The sequence below is a fragment of the Triticum aestivum genome, chromosome 3B (genome assembly GCF_018294505.1).
Source record: "Triticum aestivum cultivar Chinese Spring chromosome 3B, IWGSC CS RefSeq v2.1, whole genome shotgun sequence".
NCBI lineage: Eukaryota > Viridiplantae > Streptophyta > Magnoliopsida > Poales > Poaceae > Triticum > Triticum aestivum.
The window spans coordinates 848,075,150-848,096,353 of record NC_057801.1 but is presented as its reverse complement, the minus strand read 5'-3'; the positions used below and the strand labels follow the sequence as shown (position 1 = coordinate 848,096,353).

At 44.2% G+C, this 21,204-nt stretch overlaps 1 protein-coding gene across 1 annotated transcript; it reads right to left on the bottom strand.

Annotated features, from left to right (window-relative positions):
- Positions 1-19,151: 19,151 nt before the first annotated feature.
- On the bottom strand, positions 19,152-21,198 carry LOC123067093 (uncharacterized). The gene is made up of 2 exons (XM_044490036.1): positions 19,888-21,198; positions 19,152-19,715 (listed from the first exon to the last, which is right to left on the bottom strand). The coding sequence occupies exons 1-2, from the start codon at positions 21,142-21,144 to the stop codon at positions 19,308-19,310; spliced, it is 1,665 nt and encodes a 554-aa protein (XP_044345971.1). The 5' UTR covers positions 21,145-21,198; the 3' UTR covers positions 19,152-19,307.
- Between the last annotated feature and the right edge of the window lie 6 nt (positions 21,199-21,204).

Genomic DNA, 21,204 nt, shown 5'->3' with positions numbered 1-21,204 from the left:
TCTTCTGGATCCCTTTCCCAACAGTCAAATGCATAGTAAACACTTTTACTAATATTTGCAAAAAAACATTACTTTGGATATTTCATATCTTTCAGCCTTTGTTTGTATCTGAAAATTGATTTTCAGTTCCATGAAAATCATATAACTATCCCAACTTTCGAAGTTTGGGTTTCATGGAAGCAAACATATTCCACTTGACCGTAACAGAATTCTAGCTTTTGGATCGAAGGACGAGAGTCACATGATCCATAGCATTAGCAGGAGGATACGGAAAGCATGCGATAGGACAAAGTCCTTCTCGACACTTTTGAGGGCAATCCTTACATTACGTTACCAATCGTAAAGTTTTAACCAGATATTTAACAGCTATTCAATTTTAACAGGGAAGGTGGAAACGCGAGCCATTATTCTACAACTATTTTGCAAGAAACACTTAGACAGTGTTCATAATTAATTGCACTGAGAATTAAGCATGTTAATTCAATAGTGCGCTCCCACTCAAATCAATATCTCTCATAATTGATTTAGAGTGATTCAAGATCCATATTTCTATTCGATGCCATTGACGGGTTCATCACTGATGACACGAATTTCAATTGGTACGCCAACTTGCTGATCACATCTCTATGTGATTCTTGTTCATCTTTCGATGGGCGTGTTCCGAGCTCAGGACTCTCCCGCCTGAACGTCAAATGCAACCAAGTGATCTTGCTGCAAGGTCTGACCTCAGCCGCCTCATTCCTCTCGATTTGTTCGTGCTCATGTGTACATGGTGCAGCCCAAAAAGATACGAATTTCAGACGGTGCTACACTTGGGAGAACACTAACTACTTGATATTTTTGTGAGAGATCACCCTAATAAAAAGCGACTACCGCGCAATCAAGAAGGGTGCATCATAAGGGATAAACATCTCAGGCAATTCATAATAGCATGATATGGTATAGCCCTTTCTGACGGAGAAGTCTTTCATTTCTTCGTCTTCGGCATTTGCGTCGCCGTTCACCTTCGCTAAGATTACCACCACCTTGTCGATGCACCGGATAATATTGCTATCTCCATAGTGGATAAAATAAATGCATTACTTAAGGTTGACACGCAGGTCATTAAAGTGCAATCATATGGCTCCAGCCATCATGCCAAATCATGACATGCAGGTCATGTTAATTACATCATATAGTCATCTCATACATAATCAAATTGAATATGAGCATTGCTATACCACATCACATGCACATGCAAACCCTCCTACAAAACCAAGTTAGATGTTTCTAATCGGTTCATGCAAAAACTTGTTTTTCGTGGCTTCTAAGGTTTCGACTTAAACCGCATCTACCAACGTTTTATCATCAAGTATGATTATTCAAGTTGCTAGATTAACATCTCGGGGTGTATGAAACACGAGATAATTAAATCTCGAGCCCCATACTAAACTTCATCATACACATGACCCCCGTGCAGATCATATCTGCAATGCCCTTTCATCTGCGAATTTCATCTTTCTTTGGACTACGGCAGAACCCAAAGAACTGATAGCACTTCCATGATCAATCAGGATCACGGATTGCCAGAACTTTGTCAAATTCCACCATGCTGTCTCGAGATTGAGCAAACGCAAATTCTAGGGAAGCAACAAGAAAGTCGGGTAACAAATTTCATCTGTCACCCGCATAAATAATTTTCCGCAATAGATCTCATCTACTCCAAAATTATATTATGCAATACCCATACATCTCCATGTATTCTAGATCGTAACCTGCATCTACGCATAGCACGACTCTTGATGCCACTATAGGGTAACGCAGCAGAAAACAAAAAAATTCCGACCTACGCACCAGCCCAGGACCACTATGGAGACAGCATACATGGTTAGATCTTTTTCGTTACCGACTCGTAGCGCAGCGGGAAGTAGAGTCGATGATGAACGACCGTGCAGATCCCCGCAGCTAGGATTTACAACCTCCCAACCGCGAGGATGTATACCCTCATCTGCTCCTCAGACAGCCCTCCGGGAGACGGTCGAACAGCCCCTCGGACGGTGTCGCGGACAGCCCTTCGGAAGGACCTTCGAAACTCGATCGGTCACTCGGACAGCCCTTCGGGAGGACCTTCGAAACTCGGACGGTCACACGGACAGCCCTTCGGGAGGCACTCATGAACTAAGACCGAAACTACGATCTCTCTACAGAGTTGCACACATACGGTGTCATCTATCCAGCAGGGCTTCGTCGTCCAGAACTAGTTCCTGCCGGAACCCAGACAGCCTTACGGCTCTACGAAACTCTTTTCGTGGGAGGGAGAGAAGAAGCCAAATCATGCATGGAACTTGTATGTGAGAAAGAGTGAGTGTGGAGGTCTGCCCCTCCACCTCTATTTATAGGAAATCCCAAGGGGTAGGGTAGTTTAACACAAAAACCCAAAATACACATGAATGAAGTCCTTCCTCAAGGGCATAAGAGTGAAACCAAGGAACAAGAGGGGCTCCAAGGTGGAGCCCCAAGTGTGGCTGGCCACACCCCTTGGGGGGGCCCATGAGTGCCTCACAATCCATCCATGTCATCCCTAGATCTTTTGAGTAAAGCCCCAAATGGTGGCTTTCCATAAAATATCCCAAAAAGCACTTTCACTATTCACGACGACATTTTTCAGCGTCCGTTCGAACTGAAAATATTTATGTGGGCTTAGAACATTTCCAATACCCACCATAATAATTTTCATCTATGAAACGCATATGAAGTGGTTCCGGCAGCTCCGGAACATTTCCGGTTTTTATCTCAGAAAATTCCAAAAAGCTTCCAGAATGATTCTGGCACCCTCCAAGAATTATCAGGCATGTGCCGAAACCAATTTGACTTAATGATATATCCCAAAACAACTTTTTGGTATCATCGAAACTTATCCGATGACCTCTCTCTGCCGTACGATTCCGCTGTCCGAAACTTTTCCGGTGTCCAAAACTTTTTCAGTGATTTTCTCTCAGACTCCTTCTCTAGTATTCAACAGATAAATGACCCTTAAGCGTGTGACCCTATAGGTTCGGTGAATTATAGACATAACCCGGAACCCCTTCCGATCAATGATCAACATCGGAGCCGTGGACACCCATATTGACCCCTATACCCACACGAATGAATATTCGAGTGAACCTCCAGTTGTCGTGTGATATTCCTGTTGCTTCGCGATATGTTACAAAGACCCGAGGTGAGATTTACTTGCATCCCCGTGGATCAACAACTTGTCCACTATGCTAGTTACCTCGTTACTAGTTTTGTTCTCTTTTCTCGTTTTCGTGTTCCGGCATCCCCGTGATCATATCACAAAGTGTTTGGCCAGACGATGATGGATACCGTAACACCGAGAGGGCCCGAGAATATCTCTCAATCGTCGGAGGAGCAAATCCCAATCTTGAGCTATCAAGTTACTTGACACACTTTTCCATGAACCTGTAAGCCGCCGTAATAGCCACCCATTTACGGATGACGTTTAACAAACCCCAAAGTTCATGAAGCAAGCATGAAGAAACTCGATACTCTCATGGTCTAAGGAATCATGCAAACATTAACCATCTCTGTGTTATTTACCATTAACTTGTGACGAATGAATCTCATAGCATAACATCAAACCGGGTCGTTTCAACACAAATGTTCTCTTAACATTGTGCCCTCAAAGTTGCTGGCATAGACATGCCCATGATCAGGAAAACAGAATGCAACACTTGAGCTAGTCTTAGAAGCCAAACTAGGAATACTTCTTACCGTTTATTATTCCACACGTGCATATGAGTCTTCCTACGAGCCTCGTGGATATTGCAGACTCGAGAATTATTGTAGTTATAGCATGAAACATAAACATAATTATGAACTCGGAGATAAGTAATAGTATTTATTATTGCCTCTAGGGCATATCTCCTACAAGGGGGAGGCTTTAGTAACGACCCTTTAGTCCAGGTTCCAGAACCGGGACTAAAGGCCCTTATGAACCGGGACAATAGGCCCTTTTTCTACTAGTGTATTATTCTCAGACTATCTGCGCCCCTTCATCAATTGGATAGGTGTAGCGACAATTGTTGCTTAGACGGTGGCTTTAGTCTTGCTGTTGTATGGCTTTGTAAGGTCTTGTGGGAATAATTAATAAAGTGGCCGTATGCATCGCCCAGATGCAGAGGCCGGGGGTCATCCTCCTTTTCTAAAAAAAATATAAAGAAAATGTTTTGTTAGGTATACAAAAAAATGACTGCAGAAAAACAACAAATGTGTATGAAAAAAGTGGATCGTTTACTTAAAAAAATGTCAATCCAAGCATTTAAAAATTGCTAATCAAAGCATTTGAAAAATGTTATATGTCTATACAAAAAATGTTGATCATATATTCCAAAAATGTTAATCAAGCATTTGAAAAATGTTAAATGTGCATAGAAAAAATATTGGCTACATATTCAAAAATGTTAATTTTGTATTTGACAAACGTTTATAAAGCTTTTGGAAAAAAATGTTCTGTATAGGAAAAAATGTTGACCATGTATTAAAAAATAAAATTTTAGCTGAAAAATATTAATCTAGGTATTGAAAAAATGCTAAATGTGTATAGGAAAAAATGTTGATCATGTATTCAAAAAATGTTAATCTGGTATTTGAAAAAAGTTTATTAAGCATTTAAAAAATGTTAAATGTGTATTTAAAAATGTTGATCATGTATTTGAAACATGTTAAACTTATAATTGAAAAATGTTAATTAGGGATTTGAAAAGCAAAATCATGTGTATAGATAAAATGTTGATCATGTATTCAAAACATGTTAATCTGATATTTGAAAAATGTTAATCAAGCACTTGAAAAATGTTAAATGTGCATAGAGCAATTTTGTTCTGCAGGTTGATATTTCAATATAATTTGGTTGTAATTAAGCCTTGAAAGTGTTAATAAGCCTTGAAAAATGTTGGTTAGAGAACCTGGTTGTAATTTTCATTACTTCTAGGGTTCTTTGTACAGTAGGTGAAATTTCTATATAACCTGGGAACTTTTCGAAAAAAAATAACAAAGAGACATTTACACAAAGGCCATATGGATGGACAAATAGAGGTGAGAAGAAAGGAGTGGCGAACTTCTTCATGAGCATGTGTTGCCATGCTTTGTCTAAAAAAAATAGGGATCTACACTCCCATGATAACTTCTGGGTAACCTGATACATTTAAAAACTTCTGAAGAACACCCCTGCAAAATTGTTTATGAAGAAGATATCCTTTTTCTAGAACCAGATATGCTATATCCTATGATGCACAAAAAGGAAGGTACCTTATTCCACCTAGTTCATTTTTATTTCTTGCAACTGGCCAGTATTCATGGGTATTGCTGCAAATGTAATTAATGTTTTCTATTTTTTAACACCAATTACAGATCCCATTCTTTTTCATAGGCATCAAACATCTCTACAATTAAGTAACATCTCCAAATTACTTATACACCACACTGCAGCCCGTAGGTGCATCTTTTATTTTGCGAAATTGATTGTGAAAACACACTTTTAAAGTCCAGATTTAGATGTTGCCAACATAAGTATATTATAGGGTTGTATATATAGTTGCTTAAGTACTTGTATAGTTGTTCTGCACCCAATGTATGCTTAAGTAGTTGTATAATTCCTAGGCTTCATCAATGGGTGCTTAAGTAGTTGTAGATGCTTAATTAGCTAGCTAGGGTTCATCTAATTAGTTAGTACTTGTAGATGCTTAAGTACTAGGGCAGTAGGGTTAGGGCAGTAGGACATAATTTGAATTGACTTCCTGGGTTCATAATTTTAAATTTGTATAGATATTCTTGAAGTGTGAAACATTGAAGTGGTCATGATATATGAAAATTCCTCGATTGTGCCCAAGTGGCCTTTTGTTGTTTCCAGGGAATGAAGCCGAGTGGCCTATGTTTTGCCGGAATATTGATTCATTTCCATTCCGGCAAATTTCAGGTGCTCGATTTGTCCAGTTTTTAGCAAAGGTCATGCCGAAATTTTCTGTGGATTTCGGGATGACTTGTGCTACAAACTATGACATATTGAGTGCCGGGATTTGCCGCACCAGGAAGGAATCAACGTTCCTGCAAAACACAGGCCTTTTTTTATGTCATCATTCATTTTATTAGGTCTAGAATTAATTGACTAGATTTAATCGTAGGAAACATGGCTAGCAATGATGAAGGACATGGTTCTGGTGATTGCGATGACGTCTACCTGGCGGCAGATGAATATTTGAACCTTAGCAATGATCAAGGGTTGTTGTTGCTGGGCCCACCTGTCTCACCCGAGACCGACATCGAGATCTATGCCGAGACTGGCGTTGAGACCCAAACCGGCACCGAGACCGGCACCGAGACCGGCGCCGAGACCAGCACCGAGACCGGCACCGAGACTGGAAAAGCCATTGAACCGAAACCGAAGAGGAGATGTCGACGCCCAACCCAACTCCTCAGTACTAGATTAGTGTTCACGGAGGTGGATGACGGCAATTTTGAGCCAAAACTGCCTGTGGAAGCGTGCTCCTGCTATGACAGTCAACTAGGCTGCATCGTACAGGCGTGCACTACCATCAATGATGACAAACTAAAAAAGAGGCCAAATATGAAGCACTCCCTCCTAACCCTGCTGCACCAGATATTCTTGTTCCAGGGCCGGGATGAAATCCAATATACTGATTTACAGAAATACCCAACAATGAATAAGATAAACAAACGCGCCATGAACAAGTTTAACTACGCGTTGGCCGCCTGGAAAGTAAGGGTGAAATGCGCCATCGACAAAAAGGAACCCCACTCCAAGATTGTAAAGTATAATCCAACAATCACGGAAGAGCAGTTTCAAATAGTCAACGCGGCTTGCGATGCCGAAGATGCCAAAAAAGAGTCGAAGTACATGAAGAGGTTTCAACAGAGGAACATGGAGCACCGCACCACCTCGGAAGTCGTGGTTACACGGGGAAGAGATCCATATGGGCCAAGGAGGACACGGAACGCGAAAGACTGGGCATCCCAAACCCCTTGGTGGATTTCGCCGTCCCGCAGGAGCATGACGTCCTCGGGGCCCGGTACCGTTGGGACCCAGTCAAGAAGGTTTTCGAGACGGACCCGGTCACGAAGAGTTCATGAGACTGCTGGTAATTTTAGTTTCTAATCAATTCAACTGCATGTTTAGTAATATTTATAAATGATCATTGTTCCTTTTGCAGAGAGAGCAGCACAGGATTGCGGCCGAGAGCGACTCCCCGTCTGAGGCATTGGTGAGGCCCAAGTGGGACACCCCATCCAATCAGGCATTGAACTTATTGAAATGACACCAGCCATCATATGGACACATGCACGGTGTTGAAGACGGGGCCGTGTGGAAGAAGTACTATGGTGAGACCACGGACAAGAGAAAGGAAAGATGGAGGTTAACTGAAGAAAACATCAACAAGAAGGTTGAGATTGCGGTTAGAAGAATTCAGCTAAGACAGTCGCAATAGCGGTAATTGCCGTAAAACGGGAGCTGACAGTCTTGGTTCCAGCTATCGTCAGTTGGAGCAGGCGAAATCTAGAAAAATATGTAGCGGACTTTCCCCTTGCCGACTTCTTCGGGAGCAGCTCGACTAGCGTTGCACCAGCACCTGCAGCTCCTGCACCTGCTCATAGAAGCCCGTCCTCCGTCTCGGATGTGCTCGGTGGTGCTTCATCTTTGGCTGAGCTTGACGCCCTTACGGTACCTGTCACACCAGCCCTCTTCAATAAATGTATAGTCTCCCGTTTTCGTTGCCTTTCCGATGTCTTACATCGCAGACATGTCTTTGCAGGTCGACGCCCCGTGCACCAAATTGTATGACATCAACGGCCAGAAGGTGGACGTGGGGAAGGCGACGATAATGCAGCCGAAGGAACAATTGTTCCACAGCCGGCCTATCCCCCCTAACGACTTCAAGGTTTCCGTGGCCAGTGTCAAACCGGGCCATGAGAATTTGGTTCCTTCGGTACTAGGGGGAGATGATGACAAGACCCCGCGGCGGCTTGGCAATTTCAAGACGTGGGTCTTGTTGTGGCCAAAGAGTCTGCTTCGTGTGGAGGCGCCCGGGAGCACACCCACGACCGCGCAGCCTCCCGATGCCTACTACACAACTTTCTTCTTGTAGACGTTGTTGGGCCTCCAAGTGCAGAGGTTTGTAGGACAGTAGCAAATTTCCCTCAAGTGGATGACCTAAAGTTTATCAATCCGTGGGAGGCATCGGATGAAGATGGTCTCTCTCAAACAACCCTGCAACCAAATAACAAAGAGTCTCTTGTGTCTCCAACAAACCCAATACAATGGTAAATTGTATAGGTGCACTAGTTTGGCAAAGAGATGGTGATACAAGTGCAATATGGATGGTAGATATAGGTTTTTGTAATCTGAAATTATAAAAACAGCAAGGTAACTAATGATAAAAGTGAGTGTAAACGGTATTGCAATGGTAGGAAACAAGGCATAAGGTTCATTCTTTCACTAGTGCAAGTTCTCTCAACAATAATAACATAACTAGATCATATAACTATCCCTCAACATGCAACAAAGAGTCACTCCAAACCCACTAATAGTGGAGAACAAACGAAGAGATTATGGTAGGGTACGAAATCACCTCACAGTTATCCTTTCTGCTCGATCTATTCAAGAGTCAGTAGTAAAGTAACATAAAGCTATTCTTTCCGTTCAATCATTCATAGAGTTCCTACTAGAATAACACGTTAAGACACAAATCAACGAAAACTCTAATGTCACCTAGATACTCCATTGTCACCTCAAGTATCCATGGGCATGATTATATGATATGCATCACACAATCTCAGATTCTTCTATTCAACCAACACAAAGTACTTCAAAGAGTGCCCCAAAGTTTCTACCGGAGAGTCAAGACGAAAACGTTTGCCAACCCTTATGCATAGGTTCATGGGTGGAACCCGCAAGTTGATCACCAAAACATACATCAAGTGGATCACATGATATCCCATTGTCACCACAGATAAGCACAGCAGGACATACATCAAGTGTTCTCAAATCCTTAAAGACTCAATTCGATAAGATAACTTCAAAGGGGAAAACTCAATCCATTACAAGAGAGTAGATGGGGAGAAGCATCATAAGATCCAACTATAATAACAAAGCTCGCGATACATCAAGATCGTGCGAAGTCAAGAACACGAGAGAGAGAGAGAGAGAGAGAGAGAGAGATCAAACACATAGCTACTGGTACATACCCTCAGCCCCGAGGGTGAACTACTCCCTCCTCGTCATGGAGAGCGCCAAGATGATGAAGATGGCCACCGATGAGTGATCCCCCCTCCGGCAGGATGCCGGAACGGGATCCCGAGAGGTTTTTTGTGGCTATAGAGGCTTGCGGCGGCGAAACTCCCGATCTATCTTCGTCTTCGATGTTTTTAGGGTACGTGCACTTATATAGGCGAAAGAAGTCAGTCGGGGGAGCCTCAAGGGGCCCAGGAGACAGGGGGCACGCCCAGGGGGGTGGGCACGTCTTCCTATCTCCTAGCTTCCTCGAACCTTCCCTGGCTTGAACTCCAAGTCTCCCGGATCATATCCTTTCCAAAAATCACGCTCCCGAAGGTTTCATTCCGTTTGGACTCCGTTTGATATTCCTTTTCCTCGAAATACTAAAACAGGCAATAAAATAGCAATATGGGCTGGGCCTCCGGTTAGTAGGTTAGTCCCAAAAGTAATATAAAAGTGTATAATAAAACCCGTAATCATTCAAAACAGATAATAAAATAGCATGAATGCTTCATAAATTAAAGAGAAACACCAAAAAAAATCCAAGATTCAACCACTAGCTAGGAACGGTCATTCCCGTCGTTTTGACCGCATTTTGAAATGGGCATAAAAAATTAAAAAAAATTGGGAAACCTTCGCATTGTGTCATTATATGTGGCCAAGTTCTCAGGAAAAATAATAAACTTGTAATACGGCAATTATTTTAAAAAAGTGTTCTCAGAAACGAGCTATCACGTGTGGAGATCAATGACTTTCAAGCCAAATGATCAATCTTATGTCCACATTCATGGCATAGTTTGTTCAAATGATCTCATATTGTGCACAAGGGTGCGTGTTGGAATAGAAAACAATGTTGCCTAAGGAACTTTTCTTTTTCTTTGGACGAAAGAACCATTTTCCATTTTTCGAGTGCCCAAAAGGAGGTTTTTTTGTGAAGGATCTCCCAAATAATTGTTGCAAAATTGGAACAAATCATTTTTCTAAAATACTAGGCCATATTTAATGCAAAACTGACCAAATGGTTGGGTGTCAAGAGTTTCGATCCACCTCTGGTGAAAAAGACAAATTCCCGCCGATTCAGTTGGAAGCGGGTCAAATTTGAACTGCAACTGCCTCATAGTTTACTATTTATTTTTTCCAAAAATCATTTATAGTTACATAAGTACCTATTTAATCATAAATACATGGTTTGGTGGCGATACGTCGAGGTTTGGGCGGTGGTCGAGGCCCCCAACTCTAGAGCGTGTAAACTCGCATGCCCGCCGAGGCCCCCAACTGGGCAGCCTAGGCATGTCTAGTGGGTTGGTCACTCCCCAGGTAGGTGCTAGGAAGAAAATTACAACATAACATTATCACGAGGAGACCGATCGATGCTCAAACATGAATTAGCAGCCAAGTGTTTGACTAGCGGTACGGGAAATGTACATGGATAATGGCGTGAGTTTTGGCTGAGGATGATCAGTTACTAAGAAGAACATCTTCACAAATTTTCAGCTCAAAAGGAGTAGCCTAGGTGGTACTTGCTTTGCAAATTACCACACTGGACATAACTACAAATGTTGAAGCTCGGCTCAAAATAATGAATGGATTGAGCTGGCATTTGGTGGAGGATGGTTATTTGGGCATAGGAAAGCACTGTAGAAAATGGATACTATTTGGACATGCCAAAGTGGTACTTCCTTCACAAACTGCTGCTCTGAACAGAATAGGAAAATGAATATTGTTGAGTTATTTCTGAACTAGGCAAGGAACGTTTTTGACATATTTGATGAAGATATGATCCAAACAATTTATGAGAATTATTTGGGAATTTTTGGAATAACAGAAATATAGGTTGCTTCACAACCTAGGGAAAAAATTGACACATGGACATGACACATAGGCAAAACTGATGAGATGGCGCCTAGTCATCACAACCCACCACAATCTACAAGGCTATGACCATCTATATTGGTCGTTAACAACTAGAAATAAGGCAGCGGACCAGCCCTGTTTGCTTTGTGACCATTTCGTGTAAGGAAATTACGACCTTTCTGACCAAAATGGTCGCAATGGTTTAGGGTTTGGAGCCCCCCAAACAGCTTTTGACCAATTGGTCTCAAATGGTCATAGATCTATGACCAAATCTTCCAGGGTCACTGACAGAAGGTCACTAGTTGACATATTTCTTGTAGTGTGCTGAGAAGCTGATGACCGAGGGGCCGCCAGAGGGGAAGGAGTACTGCAAGCCCGAATTGTATTATGATGGTGTCCTGAAGGGGGCCCGCCTTCTGGCAGAGCAATGTGCGAAAGACAATATTTCCCTAAAGGCAGTTGTGCTGTCCTTTGTAAGGCAGAACAAAGTCACTTATATGTATGTGCATGTTATGTATAAATTTTATTCCTGCGCGGCGGTTTTATATGTTAGTCTTGAGAGTTGGCCAGTCGTCGGCTTCTGCCCGTATGTAGGAACTACGGGGGTGTTCGGGATACACCTGAACACTCTTTATCCCATTCTTGGGTCCGTGAAGGAGGTGTTCAGCACAGCGAACCAGGCAATCGAACTATAGGGCTTTATTACTCTCACTTAGCCATAGGAATTTCGAGTATGGGAGGTGCAGCCCCTGGTGTTCGGAAGACCACACGAGGGGCTCTAATAGCGCCTGATCGGTGGACCGATCCTTCGCACGCTGCATTTTATTATGGCATTATGCGGGATAAATCCTTAAAGATTTTACAACCTCTCGAACAGCTGACCAGCTCTCTCCTTATCATGACAGTCAGTTTTTGGCTTTCTCTACTGAGGTGTTCGTCCGGAAGAACCGGGACACAATCGCAGTATTTCTCCCAGTGCTACCTTAGCCGATATTACGGAACGTAAGGTACCAAAACATGGGAGCCGGGAAAACCCAACCAATGAACCAAGACATGATTCGAAGGTGATGCATATAATGCTATAAGTTCGGGGTGCCGAACGACTGAGAAGGTGGTCGGACTTTGTTGCCATAGTGCGGGTGCAATGAAGCCCCTGGCGTTATAAGGCATAACACGATGTTCGGATGCCGTTATGATAAAATTTCATTGAGAGATAATAGCAGATAAGCGTCAAATGACTCTACATGTTGTATTTAAGTAATACGTCTATGCGTATCAGTATAGTGCATGTTATTAAAGAGAGGCATGACGGCAGAACCTGTTGGGACCAGGTGGTAGGGAGCTGTGTGCAGGTCCGGAGTAATATCTGAATTGTATTCGGGTGGGGTGAAGGTTCCCCCTCTGTGCATCCGAGCTGTTTTCAAGTCGCCGTTCTAGTTATACGCAAAGGCGAACCTGCAAATAATGTTAAAGTCATGCGTGAGCAGCGGCTGAGCCTTGGGATGTGGCCCGTCTAGCTTATGCCGGAGGATCTGTACGAGCCATGATCAGGTTGTGACATGATGAAGTAGTTCGGACTCCTTTATCGATGTCCGGGAGTTCGGCTGTCGAATCAAGGTTCGATTGAAAAAACCGTGACTCGCTGCTTCTGTTAATAAAATGGCCGAATACTCTTCGGCGCCGAGGCGAAGCTCGGTCTTGCCCGCGATTGCGACTACATCACGTGGGTCTGGTTTATTAAGACTGTCGTGGGCATTGGGTGATAATGCGTCGAGTCGCAGTGTATCCTGGCGGTGCTGAATAGCTACTGCCTAAAGGTGTTATGCCGAAAGTTAGTTCTTTGGTATGGCAACTTTTTGGCGATCTGAAGACCATCTCCAGAGTGGCGGGGCCTAAGTGGCCTTTGCGCCTAGTCATGACACTCCAAAATGAGTCTTTTGGTGGGTCTGATCCTCGAGTGATCGATCCTTAGGCTTGATAATCGGAGCTTCTTGCCCTGGGACCCCTTCATGATGTTCCCGGCGTCGGCCTGCCGATCTGTTTAAAGACATTGCATTCTCTATTGGTACGATTGGCTGCCGCTCCTGGGGTACCATGAATTTGACATGGGTAGTCAAGTATGCGGTTCAAGCTGGAGGGGCCCGAATTATGATTTTGAAGTCTCTTCTCCAGATGAACGGGTTGAGGACTACGGGCTCCTGTGTTGACTGTTGTTTCCTGGGTGTCATTCTTTGCCTTGGGACTCTTATATTTGTGGCACCACGGTTTGCGGACTCTGTTTTTGGCTGCTGATGTGCCCAGGGTGCTTGCTATGTTGCTGTTTGGTATGTAATGTTGGTCTTGCACGTAGCCCCTTGCCGCAGTGTGCTGTCGGCGGGGTGTAGGCCTGCATTTGGTTTTTAGTGCCGCCTCCTCGAATTGAGGTAGTAGCCTGCGCTTTGGGTAGTATTTTGTTCGGCGCTCGAGTCCGTATTCCTCGCCTGCCCGGGCCTTAGTCCGTCTGTCTGTGAGCAGATCTTGATCAGCTTGGAGCTGTTGCTGCTTCTTTTTCAGGCTTCTTGCAGTGGCTATAAGCCGGTGCTTGAAGCCCTCCTGCTCTATGGGATCCTCCGGTACGCCGAATTCATCGTCACCTAGGCTCACCTCGTCTTCAGAAGGAGGCATATAGTTATCGTCCTCCAATTATCCGTCCGTCGCCTGTTCATCTGGGCTGACCCGCCCGTGTTCTTCTTCGTCCTGCTCGAAGGTAGGCTGATCAGGATTGTATCCCTCTTCCGCGCCATCTGGATTATTTTCTTCAGTGCTGGTATTGCTGTGGCGGGGCTTGGAACGGCGCCAATGATGCCCATGCTTTGATTTCATCCTCGAGGGGTTATCTCCTATTACCTCATCACTACTGTTTTCTTTGGGAGTATCCACCATATATATATCGTATGAAGAGGTGGATGTCTGGCGCCTGTGGGTGGTGGTTCTTGTTCTTCTCCCGCATCGTCGTCTATACCGTCGATGTCTTCAGAGTCGAAGTTAAGCACGTCGGTCAAATCATCGACCGTGGATATTAAGTGGGTGGTGGGTGGGTAACGAATTTATTCATCGCCAGCTTCCCACTCGAGCCAAACATAGTTCGGCCAGGAATCTCCTGACAGAGACAGAGACTTTAATAAATCTAGCACATCTCCGAAGGGTCAGTGCTGAAAGATATCCGCGGCGGTGAACTCCATAATCGGATCCCAATTAGATTCGATGGGCACGGATGCGCGCGGTCTGGAACACACGGCCGGAGACAAGTCCGGGGGTCCAGAGATAAAGATTCCTTTAGGAGAGTCTGTGTTCAGCTCCAACACCGATGAGTGTGCGGCCTCCGGGGCGGGGTCCATCCACCCGTCCTCGGAAGGCACGACCTGCTCTGGAACGAAGTCTGGAGACGTAGCAGGCATGATGATCCAAATACTGGCCGACGGCAGATCTAGGTCATGCACGTCGTGATCGTTCGGCGCTGCTGACATGGGCCCGAATCCGTGGAAGATCAAGTCTTCGCGGATGTCGGCAGTGTAGTTTAGGTTTCCAAACCTGACCTGATGGCCCGGGGCGTAGCTACCAACCTGCTCCAGATGGCCAAGTGAGTTGTTGAAGGTTGGAGAAGCCATCGAGCCTTACAGCGACGACACAGAGGAACTCTCAATGAAAGCACCAATGTCGGTGTCAAAACCGGCAGATCTCGGGTAGGGGGTCCCGAACTGTGCGTCTAAGGCTAATGGTAACAGGAGACTGGGGACATGATGTTTACCAGGTTTGGGCCCTCTTGATGGAGGTAATACCCTACTTGCTGCTTGATTGATCTTGATGATATGAGTATTACAAGAGTTGATCTACCACGAGATCAGAGAGGCTAAACCCTAGAACCTAGCGTATGGTATGATTGTTGTTGTATCCTACGGACTAAACACTCCGGTTTATATAGACACCGGAGGGGGCTAGGGTTACACAGAGTCGGTTATAGAGAAGGAGATCTACATCTGAATCGCCAAGCTTGCCTTCCACGCCAAGGAGAGTCCCATACGGACACGGGATGAAGTCTTCAATCTTGTATCTTCATAGTCCAACAGTCCGGCCAAAGCATATAGTCCAGCTGTCCGGATACCCCCTTATCTAGGACTCCCTCAAGGTGGTCAAGGAGGATATGAGTGAGATTATTGCTTGGGATATCCACACTTTCAGTATCTCTTGTCTGCTGAAGAACAAGTGTGATAACACTGTTTGGAGGCTGATCTCTGTTTATGGTTCTGCTTATGATAGCTTTAAGCTTGATTTTATTAATGAACTGCATAACCTCCTAGATGGCTGGGCTGGTACCACAATTGTAGGAGGTGACTATAATTTGATTAGAGTTCCTGAGGAAAAGAACACAATCCTGATTAACCAGCATTGGGCTGAACTTTTCAATGACTGGATCATTAAATTTGGCCTCATTTGGATTAAGAATGCTAGCAGGAAATATACCTGGGCGAATAACCAAGACAACCTAATCATGGCTGCTTTAGATAGGGTTTTTGTTCCTGCTGACTAGTAAAGACTGTTCCCTGTTAGCCAGGTTAAAGCTCTTCCTAGAATTGGGAGTGATCACACCCCCCTTATTTTCAATTTTGATGCTATAGATATTCCCAGAAATAAAGTTTTTAGATTTGAAAAATTGTGTCTAGAGGTTCCTGGTTTTGATGAGATTGTTCACAAAGCTTGGAACACTGATTGTCAGTTTTCCTCTGCTATAGATATCTGGCAATTTAAGATCGGAAATATAAGGAAAGCCACCAAAGGGTGGAGCCTCAGTTACGAGGCCTCTCAGAACAAGACTAAGCAAGTCTTGGCTGCTGAGTATAATCGTTTAGACATTCTTGCAGAATCTCAACCTCTTTCCCCTGTTTCTAGAGCTAGATTGAAAGTGATTGTAGGTGATCTGAATGAAATATGGAAGAAAGAGGAAATCAAGGCCATACAGAGAGCTAGAGAGAGGGACATCAAAGAGGGTGACCTGAACTCTGACTACTTTCAAGCCCTGGCCAACCAGAAGAGAAGGAAGAAGCATATTGTTGTCCTGGAAACTGCTGACGGCCCAGTTGAAAATACTGAAGGTATCATTTCTAATGAAGTTGCATATTATAAGAATCTATTTGTCTACTCCCCTTCCATCAAATTAAAGTTATTAGATGACTTTTGGGACCAGTCCAGCATGGCCACTATTGCACATATTGATTACTTAGAAAAGCCTTTCTCTGAAGAAGAAATTAAAAATGCAGTTTTTGGCTCATTTGCTGAAGGTGCCCCTGGTCCGAATGGTTTTCCTTTTTTCTATCAACATTTCTGGGATCTCATTAAGAGTGACCTGTTTGCACTCTTCAGAGATTGGTAGAAAGGTATGTTGGACTTTATAGACTCAATTTCTCCCTTCTTACTCTAGTTCCTAAAGAACCTAATGTTGTTTCTTTGGACACATTCAGACCCCTAGCCATGATTAATTGTAGTTTCAAGATCTTTGCTAAGTGTGCTGCTAATAAGTTTGGCCCAGTTTGCAATGACTTGATTTCTCCTACCCAAACTGCTTTTATTAAAGGTAGGTTTATTCTAGAAAGTATTGTAGTAGCCCATGAGGTGGTGCATGCTGTAGCTAGTAACCACCTTCAGGCGTTTTGCTTTAAGCTTGATTATAAGAAAGCTTATAACATGGTTAACAGAGATTTCTTAGTAGATATGCTTAGGAGAAGATGTTTTGGTCCTAAATGGATATACAAATTAGGCTCTCTGCAGGATTAATGACACCAATAGTGAGTTTTTCATTGCTGGCAGAGGTGTGAGACAGGGTGACCCTGCCTCCCCTTTGCTTTTTAATCTTGCTGCTGATGTATTCACTAGAATACTAGCTAAGGTAGCCAATCAGCAAATGATTGCTGGGGTTTTCCCCCCTTTAAACCCAGCTGGTGTAATTAGTATGCAATATGCTGATGACACTATATTGTTTCTTCATAATAACTTAGACCATGCTAGAAATTAAAAGTGGTTGCTTTCCTGTTTGGAGCAACTATTTGGCATCAGGATCAACTTCCATGTGTGTGATCTGGTTCCTATCAATATTGATAGGGATGAGGCTGTTAGTTTTGCCGAGTCACTGAGCTGTAAAACTGAGTACTTTTCCTATTAAGTACCTTGGTGCCCCTATTCACTATACTAAACTTAGAAGTGAGGACCTTCGGGCTATGGTGGACAAAGTTATCAAGAGATCTGTTGGCTGGAGAGGGAGACTTTTGTCTTTTGGTAAGAGGCTGATACTAGTCCAAGCTTGCCTAGCTAGTATCCCTTCTTATCTTATGCGTTATAAAAAATTCCCCAAGTGGGCTATTAAGCTCATCAACTCTGAGCTAGCTCATTGCTTTTGGGATGATTATGAAGGGCATCATAAATATCATCTGGCTAGCTGGGGGACTTTATCTATGAAGCCAATGGAGGACTGGCAATTACTGACCTCTCTAATATGAATTTATGTCTGCTAGTCTCTTGGGTCAGTAGATATAATAGAGATGAGGGGGAGATCTTGAAAAGTATTATAGATGCTAAGTACAACACCAAGTCCCCCAACATTTTTACTTGTCCCTCCCTAGGTGCCTCACCCTTTTGGAAGGGTGTTCTTTGGGCTGCCCAAGCTACTAAGTTTGGATATTCCTGGAGTATTGGTAATGGTAAGAAAGTTAGATTTTGGGATTATCATTGGTTTGGATCGGCCCCTCTAGCTACTCTCTATTGGGACTTATACAAACTTGCCAATGAGCATGATTGCACCATAGAAAAAGTGTGGGATGGATCTAACCTCAAAATCACTTTTAGGAGATGTTTCTCCAACGAGCTTCTTTGTCTTTTGTTTGAACTCTTGGAGATTGATAAATACATTGCATTTTCTGAGGCAGAAGACTCTTTTGTCTGGAACCCTAATTCCAGTGGGGTTTATTCCGTTAAGTCTTTGTACAATGTAGTTCATTTTATGGGTGTGTTGCCTAATAACACCCCTGCAGTGTGGAAAATTAAGATCCCTACCAGGATTCATAGTCAATAACAAGATACTGACCAGAGACAACTTGGGCAAAAGGCAAAATGTCCCTGACACCACTTGCCCTTTTTGTTCAATTAATGAATCCTGCCATCATTTATTTTTTTGGCTGTGACACTGTGGTTGAATTCTCGAAGAATATATCTAGTATTACTAGATATAGAGGGACAGCCAATATGTTATCATTTGCAGACTGCTGGTCTAGAGGAAATAAAATGGAGGCTATTAATATTATGCATGCAGCCGGTCTATGGGCCATCTGGAATACCAGGAACGATTTTGTCTTTAATCGCGCCAAATGGACTAATATACAGGAACTCTGGCGCAAGACTGCCTCATACGCTGCTCGATGGGAACCGCTGGCTACAGACCCTGTTAAAAAACAAGTCCAGGACATGGTGCGGAAGATGGAGATCCTGATCAAAGCACCGTTACCGCTGATGTGGCCAGATCCAGGCTGAGGAGCTGTGGCGGTTTCTCCTGTTTTAGTTTCTAGATTCTGTTCTGTCTTAGGAGAGGAGGTGACTAGTCTTTGCCTAGTTATATTCCTGATTTGAGCCTCAAGCTGTTTCCCTTGTAATAGCTAGGTAGCTAGTCGCCTCTTTTACTTTTCTGCTTCTTAGCTTGCTGGAGTATGTTTGGACCTGAAGTTTTCGATGTACTGCTGTGATTTCTTTGCTATGCAATGGAATCGGGGCTGGACCCTCTTCTTCTAAAAAAATGCATGTCATCACCGTGTACTTGCTCACAATGCATGCATGGATGGGTACGTTAGGAGCACCCATACGCATGAATCAATCACTAGCTAATGTGTATCCTTGAAATTGCATTTTTTTTCTTTTTTCTGGAATGAAAAGTATATGCATGAATCAATCACTAGCTAACGTGTATCCTTGAAATTGCAAAAAAAAATCTTCCTTTTTCTAGAATGCCAAGTATAAGTATTTTGACATAGCTCGGTACAAAACAGCTTCAAACAAACATTAACGATATTGACAATCTATACTTTATTTTTCGAATGCCAACAAAGAGAAATCTAGGTTCCTTTTTCATACCCTTGTTATTCCTTTTTTTTTTGCGGGGGTACCCTTGTCATTCTACAAAATTAAAATCACTATAATTATTGCCGAAGCAGAGCCGACGACGACGCCGATGCCCCTTCTTGATAAAGCTAACCGTGAGATAGGAACCATTCAAAACCAGGTTTCTGAGAGCATGCAGAGCATCTTCAGGATTGGCATGCACAGTCGACATGGTTACCTGAGCAATACCCTGCGAGCGTTTGGTCTTCTTGTGGTAGATTACTTTGGCACTAGACACCTTGCCGTACCTGCTGAATAAGAGTTGCAGCTGAGGGCTCTTCACTGTAAGAGGCAGATTACGCACCAACAACTTGAAACAAGGTTCGTAGTCTCTCTCAATGTGAATGGTGTGTGTTGAACTAGTAAGCTGTTGCTGCTGCTTCATGGAACGGGCCTTTCTCCACCTCTTAGTGGTTTTCTGATAGAGCAATATCAATGTTAATTTATGAACATTTCATCATTTGCGATGCATATACAAAATCCAGGCAGTTAAACTCTTATATCCGCTGCATTTGCTTTATGCAGTGGTAAAACTAATGAAATATTGTATTACGCAAAAGATAAATTTGGGATGTACTGCTAGTGTTTACCTTAATTGGAGCAATGGCAGGCTGGGGGACGAGCCAGGTGCACTTCTTGCCATCCCATCCTAGAGGTAGCCGCTCAATGAACTTGGACTTGCACAAGAAATCGATCTCTTCACCGACGAGGTTGTACCGAATCACTCCATAACGCATTGCTGGTGACCTCTTACCGTCATTGTGGTAGATGAAATAGGCATAGCCTCCATGGCTGCCTAACATGGATGCATCCACTATGAAACTGTTGGGCGACCCCAAGAATAGCACGCGGTCCGCCAGGCTACGACCGTCCTTTCTCACCCATCGTACCTTCTCTGGCACTGGGGCCTCCTCTAGCACATGCACCGACACCGAATGTGGGAGAACACGAAACTCCTGGCAAAAAGTAAAATACATCTCAACCTGGACCGACACCCACAAAAGCTCTCCGCGGGACTCTAGGATGTAGCCGTAGTGTTCCACCAAGTAGGCCCACGACCCCTCCACCTCCACCCGCGCCGTTGGGACTAACACGTCGTCATCATTGCCGCCATCTAGCATGATAATTCGCCAGAGGCTAGGCTCAACGGTGACCAGGATCATGCCGCCACGGTACGTCGCACAATACTCTCCGTCTACATTGACCAGGATATACTCGTCATCAGGGTCAGTCTCTATGACCTTGCCACCACGTCGTGCGTAGTGGTACTCGCTGGGCCTGTCGGTATTCTCAAGGTTCCTCTCCACAAGCTTCCACTTTGCTTCACCAGGAAGCAACAACGCCGCCCTGAACCTGGTTCTTAGGCCATCATCAATGACCGAAAAACCGTAAAGAAAAGTGGTTGCGTCGCTGTAGAGAGCGCCTTTGAGGATATTCTCTTCCCACTGCCCATCGACACAGTAAGTAGGCGGCAAGAGAGGCAGGCGAGTGATTGCTCCGGTGAGAGGATCATGTAGGCTAGGGCGGAGATGTTCGATAGTGATGTACCGGATAGCAGTTGCATCGGGAGTAGACAGCCAGATCCTCTTCCCGCCTCCGGACGTCGGCGACGGCTGTGGCGACGCGTGGTAGCTAGACTTGGAGAAGACGCACCTGAACTTTAGCGGGACAGAGTCATTCTCTGGCGTGGCGAGTAGCCATGGCGGCAAGGAGTAGATGGGCTTCGATGAGTCGCGCCACGACCTGCACACGGTGCGGAAACGGAGGAAGTCCAGGGCGTGGCGAAGGCGGCCGGAGATGTCACGCAGCACGTCCGGTGGGAGGTCCGGCCACCTGGACTGCTCCATGGGGCCGAGATGGCGCTAGAATTGGAGATGGATCGATCGTACGCTTGTTGCGGATCTGCC

What these genes read in the sequence shown, in the direction of transcription:
- LOC123067093 (XM_044490036.1), bottom strand. Translation starts at nt 21,144, where the DNA reads ATGGAGCAGTCCAGGTGGCCGGACCTCCCACCGGACGTGCTGCGTGAC. An exon ending in CTGCCATTGCTCCAATTAAG is followed by an intron (nt 19,716 to 19,887) that starts GTAAACACTAGC and finishes TTGCTCTATCAG; the next exon opens with AAAACCACTAAGAGGTGGAG.